The sequence below is a fragment of the Ictalurus furcatus genome, chromosome 6 (genome assembly GCF_023375685.1).
Source record: "Ictalurus furcatus strain D&B chromosome 6, Billie_1.0, whole genome shotgun sequence".
Classification (NCBI taxonomy): Eukaryota; Metazoa; Chordata; class Actinopteri; order Siluriformes; family Ictaluridae; genus Ictalurus; species Ictalurus furcatus.
In genome coordinates, this window is record NC_071260.1 from 31766238 (window position 1) to 31778214 (window position 11977).

Below are 11977 nucleotides of genomic sequence, written 5' to 3' on the forward strand. Positions count from 1 at the left end.
ATACCTATAGCCCTAGTTCCTCTAGTGGAAATCCACCAAATTTTCCCGGCTTCCTGAAAAGGTTCCTGGGGTACTGTTGAAACCTGCCCAAGGAACAAACCTATCCTTTTCTGGTTCAAAACTGGATAGAGAAATGTTGATGAATTAAAGTATAACAGTGTTCAGGTCGTGCAGAGGAAGGGCTACCAGTGCTGACTGTGTTGAAAATACAGGGTCTTATGTCTGAGAACATTGTAAGTAAGAGCCTTAATATAAGTTTAATGTTCATGCAACAACTTATAATCACAGCAAGAGTTACTCAATGTAATAGGACGGAAGAAATTGTACATCTCCTAGGTGAAGAAGCAAGAGGTTACACCACATGACATTTTATATCAGTAGACATTTTCATTATCATCTAGATTAGTGTGAATCCTCATGTGTTCCCATACTCAAACCTGGAAACATCTGTGCAGATGGGTGCCAGTGTGTCCAGAGACATGTAAACCCAGAGCAATGGGGTGAGAACAAAGAGCTAAGAGCCACTTGGACTGGACACCACATACACACGCCTTCCCATTCACATCTTTCTTTTGTCCGAGCCCCAATATTGCTCCTTCTCTTGACTGCTGGATGACACGCTGGATGGGGCTGCAGTCCATCTGTCTGGTTAAAGGGGTGTGTGTGTGTGTGTGTGTGTGTGTGTGTGAGAACAAGAAGCTGGAAGAGAGCGGGAATCTAACAGGTGGAAGAGGGGCCATAACAGTGGGGGATTATGATTCATATTCATATTAGCAAAGCAGCATGAAGAATAATAACTAACGTCGTACTGATTTTTTAAACATTTTATTCCTTCTGGGATTGCTACAATACAAGAGCTTTCATCATCGTATAAATAAAACGTGCTGCTCGTCGTATATGTCTACTACACACCGACTCGAGTGAGTGAAAAAGATTAAACGATTAAATGAATCATGAGTTAATCACATGAACATAATTCGGTGTGGCTGAAATCACTCGTTTGAAGTCGTGAGTAACTAGCCTAGACAGGTCTATGGGTGGTTTAAAAGGCTCAAGCCAGGAAAATATGTTCATGACATCAACAAACAATTGTCTGAAAGAATTATTTTAACTTTGTCGGTACGATTGCTTACACGAGTAGAGGTGGGTTTAAAAACACAACAGGAAATTGATGACCTGATATGGAAGGATATATAGAGTGAGGTAGAGGTGAAGATTACTAGAAGAGACAGCAGAGTTGTGTTAAACCACTTGGATTACAGAAGGTGTGTGTGTGTGTGTGTGTGTGTGTGTGTGTGTGTGTATGTGTTTATGTTTAAATGAAAGCATAAAGCTGCCAGCCCCCTCGTTAGACATTATGAGAGTGCGTGTGTGTGTGTGTGTGTGTGTGTGTGTGTGTGTGTGTGTGTGTGTAGTCGAGAAGGGGGAGTGGTGGAATTTTCTCTTTTCTTGTATGCTAATAGCTAGAAGACAGTATAGAATTGAAGAGAATTTGTTTTCATCCTATCCCTCTAACCTTTCCTCTCTTCTCTCTCTCTCTCTCTCTCTCTCTCTCTCTCTCTCTCTCTCTCTCTTTGTGTGTGTTGTAGAGGCTGTAAAACGTTTTTTTTTTTTTTTTTAATCATATATATCTCTACATTGAAATGTTTTGTCCATGTGTTAATGTCAAAAGCAAATTCAAATGTTGCCACTTTATGGAAATAGACTGTAAATCTTTTTTTGCGAATAAAAGTTCTAATAAAAGCCAAGCACTTCCAAAGTGCATCTTAACGCATCAGAGGTTTAAAAAAAAAAAAAAAAAAACATGTCTATGGCACTTTATTCAAACACCAGCAGTTTTGCCATGAGACACGGTTACACTCACGACCCCACTACACACACACACACACACACACACACACACACCCTCCTCCTAGTGGGATCAGGGGAGCAGGTTGTGGAAACATTTGTAACATTTGGTGAGAGCAAATCCCTCAGCTTTCTCTTGAAAAGAAGTAGCCACCTTTCTTCTAAAAGGATCTCTCGTTCAGCGGACCCTCTCTCTCCCACACCAGCCTAGGACTCGCGCGCTCTTCACACCCCTCGCCACGGCCCACAAATCCCCCCTTTATCCGCTGGCAGCCAGATGGGGTGGCAGGAATAATAGGCAGAACCCAATGATCCCCATTCAATTTGTTCGGGCATGTAAAGGACCTTGTAAGCCGCTCCATTTGAGCAGGGTGTAATAGTAGCCAGGGGTGCGGAGGCTACGTTAAGACTTAATTACCTACTAATGGTTGTTGTAGGGACAAAATCCCCACAACTCACACTCCCATCAAATGAGGTGGGGGAAGGGGGGGGGGGGCTGCTTGGAGAGAGAGAGAGAGAGAGAGAGAGAGAGAGAGAGAGAGAGAGAGAGTTAAGTTTTCTGTATTAATACTTTGGCAATATTGTATGTAAACAATCATGCCAATAAAGTCCTCTGAAATTGAAAACTGAATTGAGAGAGATTTACGTGAGGCGTAAGTTAATCATGATGCAGCTTTTTTCATATAATTCTGTAGCAATAGATCGTGAAATTTACCGAGAGAGAGAGAGAGAGAGAGAGAGAGAGAGAGAGAGAGAGAGAGAGAGAGAGAGCAGTTGTCTTCTGTAGCTTGAGAGAGAATGTTCACTCCTTTTCCTCCCCCTTTTCTTCATTTCTTTCTTTTTACTTTGGGGGAAGATTAGCAGGATTAAGAATGACTCACATATGCTCCTCCTCAGCATTGGTATTCACCACAACACAGGGCCAACTGCCACCCAGACGGGACAGTGACAGAGAGATGACTAATTGTGCTGGACATCACTAGACATGTGGACACTGGGCACTGGACATGCTGGAGACGAGTGGACGGAGAGTGCGTTAAGCAATGTTCAACCCAGACACCTAAAAGACTGAATTGTGGAATTGTGTTAATGGATTAAAACTAATTTATACAAATATTGTTATTGTTCTACTTGCTCTCTCTCTCTCTCTCTCTCTCTCTCTTTCTCTCTCTATCACACACACACAAACACACACACAAACAGAGAGAGAGAGAGAGAGAGAGAGAGATCTTCAAGTTCATTCAGACCCATTCAGTTTGGGAGTTTGTGCTATAGGGGATCAAATGTGGGCTTGTGTTTGGAGGTTCTTCAAAATTTAACATTGATCTCTCTCTTTCTTTCTCTCTCTCTCTCTCTCTCAATCCCCCTTTCTTTCTCTCTCTCGCTCAATCCCCCTTCTTTCTTTCTCTCTCTCTCTCAACCCCCCCCCCCTTATTTCTCTCTCTTTCTCAATCCCCCTTTCTTTCTCTCTCTCTCAATCCCCCTTCTTTCTTTCTTTCTTTCTTTCTTTCTTTCTGCCCTCTCTCTCAATCCCCCCTTTCTTTCTTTCTTTCTTTCTTTCTTTCTTTTTCTCTCTCTTTCAATCCCCATTTCTTTCTCTCTCTCAATCCCCCCTTTCTTTCCTTCTTTCTCTCTCTCTTAATCCCCCTTTCTCTCTCCCTCTCTCTCAATCCCCCCTTTCTTTCTTTCTCTCTCTCTCTCTCTCTCTCAATTCAATTCAAGGTACTTTATTGGCATGATTGTTTCCATACAACATTGCCAAAGCATCAATATAGATAAGAAAGGAGGGACTCCGCCCCTAGTAGCACCTGCATTTGGACTCCTCCCCCAGTAGCACCTGCATTTGGACTCCGCCCCTAGTAGCACCTGCATTTGGAGTCCGCCCCCAGTAGCACCTGCATTTGGACCCCGCCCCCAGTAGCACCTGCATTTGGACTCCGCTCCTAGTAGCACCTGCATTTGGACCCCGCCCCCAGTACCACCTGCATTTGGACTCCGCCCCTAGTAGCACCTGCCTTTGGTTTGCTCTGATAGGTTGGAAAACTGCGGTAAGCGCTTAGAGAATTTTTCAAAGTATTTTTCTCTTGTGTTACGAAGGTTATCACAGTGAAGGAGAAAGTGTTCCTCTGTCTCACTCTCACCGGTCTTACAGTCACAGCACACTCTTTCTTCTTCTGGAAGCCATGTTTGTTTGTGTCTGCCTTTCTCAATGGCTAGGCCATGATCAAGGAGCCTGGAGTTTGTAAGGATCCTGTCCCTGTTTCATATCTCTGACCCTGAAGAGTTATTCTGCCACCTCGTATTTCCTGTTTAGGCCCCAATAACATTCTAGTTCACTTTGGCTCTTACTTTCACTTTCCCAGTGGTCCAGATATGCATTTTTTAAAAGTTTTTATGAACTGGTTTTATTCTACTTTGGTTTCGTTGAGTCGAGCTGGTCTGAAACTGATCGTTAGATGTTGGTGGGTTTGTGAGGGGACTGGTTTTAGGGCTCTTGGGTTTTAAGGGGAACTTGATTTAAGATGAGTCCAGAGTTTAAGAGATCGTTCTTGAATATTTAGAAATAAGGGATATCTGCCTAATACAGCTCTGCTAGTTGGTGTTCCTCTTCTCACTCTCAGAACATTTCGACAGACAAGATGTGCAAGGCAGGAATCGACACCAGTTCACGGGAGCTTCAATGTTGAGTGACACCATTACATTTTAGTGCCCTTGACTTGGAATCTCAGGTGCTTTTCACATATGAAACTTCCATTAACAGGTTCAAATCAACTCCACATTCATAGGAAACCTGTAGTTTTTTTTTAACAAGCCCTTAAAGGCAACAAAGCATCACGATAGACTGCACTAGCCAGGAATAGAACCCGAATCTTGCATGATACCACTACACCACTGGTGCTCTCTCTCTCTCTCTCTCTCTTTCTCACTCTCTCTCTCTCTTTCTCACTCAGACACATGTGCCATTATCTCATAAACGTAATTGGAAAAAGAGAGGGCCTGATTGAGCCAACATTCAGAATTAACACTCATTTCAAGCACCATCTCAACACCCCACACTCCTCCACCTACAGGTGGCAAAAGCTCTCTCTATTTCTCACTTTTCTGTATCTCTCTGTTTCTGTTTCTCTCTTAATGGAAGAACTCGAACGCTACAAATAGCTTGATTAGATTAGCAGTGTATGTGCTAATGTCTTCTGTCTTTAATGCTGCCATTTTCTGCACCTGAACTGTGAAGTTCAGATCTAACATGCTGGATTGGTGCCACTTTTCCTCTACCACGGAGTGGGTTGGTTTTTATTCATTTTATTGTCACATGTGAATAATTTAACAATAATCTTTTTTTTTTTTTTGTCAAAATGAAATGGACTGAAACTTCGAGAACTTTTGCGTTTTGAACTTTTTCAGTGACTATATCAGAAACCACACTGTACGTGTATACTTTAAAGTACTGATAGGGTGCACTGGAATAGAATATCTAATGGACATACTCTCAGAAATAAATGTACCAAACGGTACTTTTCCTTGTCTCTGGGGCAGTACAGTCAAGGGGGACATGTTTTGCACAGTCCCTCCAATAGTATTGGAACAGCAAGGCTAATTCTATTGTTTTCGTTATACAGTGAGGACATTTGGGTTTGAGATCAAAAGATGAATATGAGAAGAAAGTAGACTTCTGAATTTATTTTGCTTCTACCATTATGAGTTACATCATCAATAAAGATTAGCGAGCCTGTCACAGAAGCAGCCATGCAGGCCCAAGCCATGACACTACCTCCACCATGTTTCACAGATGAACTTGTATGTTTTGGATCATGAGCAGACCTTTTCTTTCTCCACACTTTGGCTTTTCTTAGGTGGAGTTTCATCTTGGTTACACTTTTGTGGTTCATCTCTGTATTTCTTTTTTGCGAATTCCATTCTGGGGTTCTGATTCTTACTGCTGATGAGTGGTTCGCATCTTGTGGTATAGCTTCTATATTTCCGCACTTGAACTCTTCTTCGAACGGTGGATTGTAATCCCTTCGCCTCTGCCCTGTGGAGGTTGTTGGTGATGTCACTGACTGTTGTTTTTTGGTTATTCTTCACAGCTCTCACAATGTTTTTCTTGGCTGGCCTGTTCCATGTCTGCTTGGTAGTACACCAGAGGTTTCTTTCTTTTTCAGGACATTCCAAATTATTGTACTGGCTATGCCAAATGTTTGTGCAATGGCTCTGATCAATTTTCTATCTTTTCTCAGCTTCAAAATGGCTTGCTTTTCTCCCATAGACAGCTCCATGGTCTTCATGTTGGTTTATCATTTATAACAACAAATACAGCCTTCACAGGCAAAACCCAGGGCTCAGACCAAGAGCTATTAATAAAAAAAGATTTTAAGAGAGAGAGAGAGAGAGAGAGAGAGAGAGAGAGAGAGAGAGAGAGAGAGAGAGAGAGAGAGAGAAACAATCAATTTAACAAGGCTGACCTGGGCAGCAGTCACATGTTCCGATATTTTTGATGACTTTTTTGGTGGCATGTTCTAAGTTGTTTAACACATCTAGATGTAAATATGAGGAAATGAAAGCTGAAATTATGATCTGTCGTCTCATAGTCGTCTTTTGAATGAATTGGCCTTGCTGTTCCGGTAATTTCAGAGGGGACTGTACCTTTTGGTATGTATCTTTTAAAAGTTTCCATGTGAAATGTGCATACTAAAGGTAAATGAAAAAAAATAATTTCTTTTAAAACATGTCCCGTTGAGGTTACCACCCCAAACAAGGAAAAGTAAAGTTTGGTATCTATATTTTTGGCAATGTAGAGAAAACCTGTAACATAGACTACTATGCTGTCTGAAGGCCAAGTGTGACCTCTTTTAACCGAATCACAAATTTCATTAAACTGTAGGCAAAAGTGACATTCATACAGAGTGCATGTACAAAAAAAAAAAAAAAAAAAACAGTTTTCCAAGGTGAAATGTTGTTGTTCCTGTCCTTAATTAGACAGAGACCGCATCCTCAACCAGCCTGGGGTAGTGGACTTCCTGTCGGTGTGTAATTGCTCCCAGGGCAGTTGCATCGTCTGATGTAGTGAATCTTCTCCCAGGCTGACATTTTCCCATAATCATAAGTACTACAGCCTGAGAAACAGCCTGCTTTTTTTTCGGTTGTTCGAACTCATCGTTACTCTAATCCAGACAGCCACGACCTATATTACAACTCGGCCTCATTTAACAGAGTAAGATTACTGGAATTCATAATGAATGGAGCCACGATTAGACAACGACTTCTCTCGGTTTAACCATCTCATTAGCATAAGCTCATCAACGCGAAAACATGCAAACAGAAGGATAAAAGCACTGCAGTGGTGAAAACAGCCACAATACTGACCTTAGGTTAGGAGTAGGGAGGACCTGTGGAGTGAATGTGTGAGAGGAAGATTTGCACCTGACTCAGAGAGAGACACTCCACAACTCACAGGAACTTTTTTTAACATGCAGTTTTGACTGCTCTTTCTATCTTGCTAGCTTTTTTTTTTTTTTTGCTTGAATTGCAGTGATGTTTGTTGGTAAATGAGACCTTTTAGCTGTACTTGTGTTCGACGCACGTGAATCAAAGGGGGCTTCGGCTGAATGCGCATTGCGATGACGTCACACGACGAGTCTCGGCCTAAAATCTGCGGAAAATCTGTGGTAATTTTGAAAAATTGCGCGCCCCTTTGAATATTGCAGAGTTTGCTTGATTTTGCTTTATCTTCTGCGATTGTGAAATCGTGAAATCCTGGAAGGACGGATTAAGGATAAACTAATATTAATTGCATAGGCAGGTGATTATTAGATCCGGGCAATACGACAAAAAAAAAATGCGGAAATAATATATTGCATTATAATGTATTTTTCTGAGATATCACTCAGTACATTTACACGGACAACAATATCCGATACGAACCCGATTAAGACGATACTCTGATTATGAAACTAGCATGTAAACAGCGATTATTGATGACCTTAATCGGATTAAAGTCATACTCGAAGTAAACACAGATGGAATTAAGACGTGTGGAGTATTCCTGTTTTAGTCGCGTTACAGACATGTACACACGTTAATCACACTATTAACGTCGTGTGAGAGTTTTCACCGCATTGTGCGACAGGACACGTACACACACGGCAGCGCTCGACCGTTTGACGTCAAACAAGAGAGCACGGCCGCGTCCCAAACCGCGTCCTTACCTACTATATAGTAGATGAAATACATGTAATTAGTTAAGTACACGGTTTGGGATGCAGCCCACGGCTTCAAACAGTCGTCAATTTGCCCGTATAACACGACAAATAATTAACCGCACTCGAAATACGCTTTTTGTAAAATTAAAATCAAACACCCAGAACTGTATACGGTCCCATAACGAAGACCAACTCTACGTCGATATGTGAAATTCTGGAGGGAACGTCGGACGGCGTGGCGCCGGGACGTAACGACGTGCGCCGTTAATCGCTTTACGTTCTATAATACGTAAGACCTGAACATGAAAGGAATATTCTAAAAGCGACTCATGTAAACACCTTAATCAGAATATTATACGTCTTATTCAGAATAAGCTCGATGATTAGATTATCACTGTCTGGGTAAATGTAGTCATTAAATGGACACTGATAGCAGGCCTACCAAATGTCTTAATAATAATAATAATAATAATAATAATAATAATAATAATAATAATAATAAAAACTATGGAAGCCTAGTAGTAGTAGCATGGTTATTTTTATTCGTCGGCTTATTAGGAGTTCTTTATCCCTCTGTGTCTGTCTGTATGCCGCATGTCCATATTGTGCTAATTGAAATGTGACGGATCATAACCGTTAACACAGTTTTGCACGCTTCGGTTATTAACGTCCTAAATGCGTTTTAACGGCTGAAATGAGGAGCGCGCGCCAATCAGTGGCTGGCCAGTAGCGGGGGGTCGCGGGGTTAAACCAAGAAGCGGCTCATTCACTGAGCGTTGCAGGTGTGTGCGTGTGTGTGTGTGTGTGTGAGAGAGAGAGAGAGAGAGAGAGAGAGAGAGAGAGACTTGGTAATAGTAGTATAAGTACTTAAATAGTACATTATACTTAATAATATCCAAGTATTATGGATATTATTAATTATTATACTTTATAAATAAAGTATCTACTTTATTTTATATTTATTCTAAACGCTTTGTACAGATTGGGAGGTTTTGGGCATCGCCTGAGCGACTCTTAATGACTGACTCCACAGTCTGTCGCTCTGATGGTTCGTAATCTAAACCTAGCCGCGCGCTCCCGGGGTGCCATATGCGAAGTGTGTCTAATTTAGTTAATGAAGCCTCGTTTCTTTGTAATGACATCAGACTTGAAGACCCCCGCCCCGTGCGAGCCTCCTCCCCTCCCCGCGTTTCGGGGAGACCCTATTGGTTGTGCACGGGCCGTCGGTAAGGAGCTGACACACCGTCCCCGCTGACTTCCCTCAGGTCCGCTATAAAACGCGCGCGTCACTCCTGTCACGGGCCAAACTCGCCGTCACGACTGATCCCGGAATAACAAAGTCAATAGTTTGCCCTTGCACGCGCTACACCCGCTCTCGGTAAGTTCTTCCACGAAGCCGTTATCTTGTGAAGATGGGGAAAGTTTTACTGAGGGGTTTTTAAACATTTCATCTACTTCGTAGTTTTATATTTAATCTTACATTGGGATTTATAAGTGACACGACATGTTAACCTTGTGAGAAAGCTCGAGCTTGTGTTCATGAGCATCTCCGTTAGTTTGCATCAGTTTATTAGATGTTTTTATAATTTAATTAGTCTAGAATTTAGTTGTTGTTGTTTTTCGGTTTATACATAATAAACATTTAAGGAGCAGCTCCACCTGTTTGTTGTAATCTAGCGGAACCAACACAAACACTGCAACTAAATCATTAACTGGTATCCATGCAACGGTGTTTGTGTCACATGCTGAGGGTGTTGGTGTTTAATGATGATTATAACTAGACATTTTTTTTTTTTACAGATTTGTAATCTTTCCTTTTTCACTTTCAGGCATTGGTATATAAAGATCTAGTGAAAACAACTAGAGTTGACCTATGAGACATGGACTCCGATACAAGTAGAGTGTCCAGTCGGCCCTCCTCTCCGGAAGGAGATGATCTGTTCCTCTCTGCGGTGAAGAAATCGACGGGTTTCTCGGGCGCAGTTTCGTCTACGCAGAGTGACTCACCCCCGGAGCTGAGCGCGGACATTCGCGGCCTTTCGGGCGTCGACGAGAACGCGCTCGGCTTAAAGATGTTCTCCAAGAAAGACCGCAAACTGCTGTCCGAGAATGAGCTACAGACCATCCGCCTGAAGATCAACAGCCGCGAGCGCAAACGCATGCACGACCTGAACATCGCTATGGACGGCTTGCGCGAGGTCATGCCTTACGCGCATGGGCCCTCGGTGCGCAAGCTCTCCAAGATCGCTACCCTGCTACTGGCGCGCAACTATATCCTCATGCTTAGTAACTCGCTCGAAGAGATGAAGCGTCTCGTCAGCGAGATCTACGGGGGCGGAGGTGGAGGAGGAAGCGGCGCCCACCACGCGACCTTCCACCCGTCTGCTTGTGGCACTCTGGCGCACACCGCATCTCCACTGGCCAGCCATGCAGCCGCTGCAGCCGCCGCCGGATCTCATCCGGTTCACCATGCGCTACTCCCACCAACAGTGTCCAGCGCTTCTTTAACAGCGCCAGGCCTTTCGGCCGTGGCCTCAGTCAGACCGCATCACGGACTCCTGAAGGCGCCGTCGGCTGGGGCGAGCCCCCTCACCTCGGGCTTCCAGCACTGGGGCGCGAGCATGCCGTGCCCGTGCAGCATGTGCCAAGTCCCCGCGCCTCACGTGCCCACCATGAGCTCGGTCAGCATGCCACGCCTGGCCAGCGACTCCAAATGACTCAATAACTTTTTTTTTCTAAACATGCGGATAAATATTAAGACTTTATATTAAGAGACACTTAAAGACAACGCGTGGTTTGATACCGCCTCATACACTTCTCCGTGCCACAATCGGCTTTGTCTCCAAAAAATAATTTTTTGACAGCTCGGTGACACTAATATAGATTTTTTTGCTAACACGTTAGCTGAAGTAGGCTTTACAGCAGGGTACATTTATTTCTGAGTCTATTCTGTCTCTTTCAAGAAACAAACTTGGGCAGTATAACCCAAACCTTGACGATAAGAGTGTAAATAACTATGTAAATATGTAGTGTTTGTACAGTATGAGAGCTTTTATATTAGGTTTGGGATGAATTCGTTTACCTGAGACTGAAGTCGTATTGCACCTGCTCATCTCTTTCTCGTTCTTTCTTTCCCTCTTTCTCCATTCTCTCCTTTGTTTCCTTTTTCTTATTTTGTTCCTGCTTTACTGTTGTCACTATCCGACACAAAGAATGATCTTTTTTTTTTATTATTTTTTTTTATAAAAGTGTGAAACGATATTTATTTGCTTATGTTCGATGGTATGTTAAGTGAACGAGGAATGTGCTGAAGTTGTAAATGTAGTTAAATAAAAGAATCAATAACAACTGCACTGTTTTTCTTCCAGTGAACCATAAACTTTGTTCCAAAAAAACCCGACACTATAATTTGTCCTGAGACAAAAATTTACGCACCTGGCTCTAACGCTCACTCATCACTCATAATAATAACACCCTCAAAAGCGAGTTATTATTATTATTATTATTATTATTATTATTATTATTATTATTATTAATAATAATAATAATAATAATAATAATAAGTAGGATATTGTTATCCATGTTTGGAAACCATTTTCTCCATGCTGCTGCCATTGATATTTTTTTCCCACGCAAAATTGAAAATGACTCATTTAAATCCTAGCTGAAGGTAAATCTCATTAGAAATTGGGTGGGAAACGAAAGGCAGACATCAAGCAGTATTGGCGCAATAAATCAAATCCAACAAATCACAAGTGCATCATCACGAAATTTAACATAGATTAAAATGACAGACAATACAATAAAGCTATTATTATTATTATTATTATTATTATTATTATTATTATTATTATTATGGAATACATTTTCAATTTACGTATTTTATAATGCAAGTTATTGTAAAATATTACAAAGAAAACTCACCCGAT

The 11977-nt window shown here is 42.0% G+C and overlaps 1 protein-coding gene across 1 annotated transcript; it reads left to right on the plus strand.

The window, feature by feature from the left end:
- Positions 1 to 9466: 9466 nt before the first annotated feature.
- On the plus strand, positions 9467 to 11285 carry olig2 (oligodendrocyte lineage transcription factor 2). The gene has a single exon (XM_053627927.1). The coding sequence runs from the start codon at positions 9929 to 9931 to the stop codon at positions 10763 to 10765; it is 837 nt and encodes a 278-aa protein (XP_053483902.1). The 5' UTR covers positions 9467 to 9928; the 3' UTR covers positions 10766 to 11285.
- Positions 11286 to 11977: the final 692 nt, after the last annotated feature.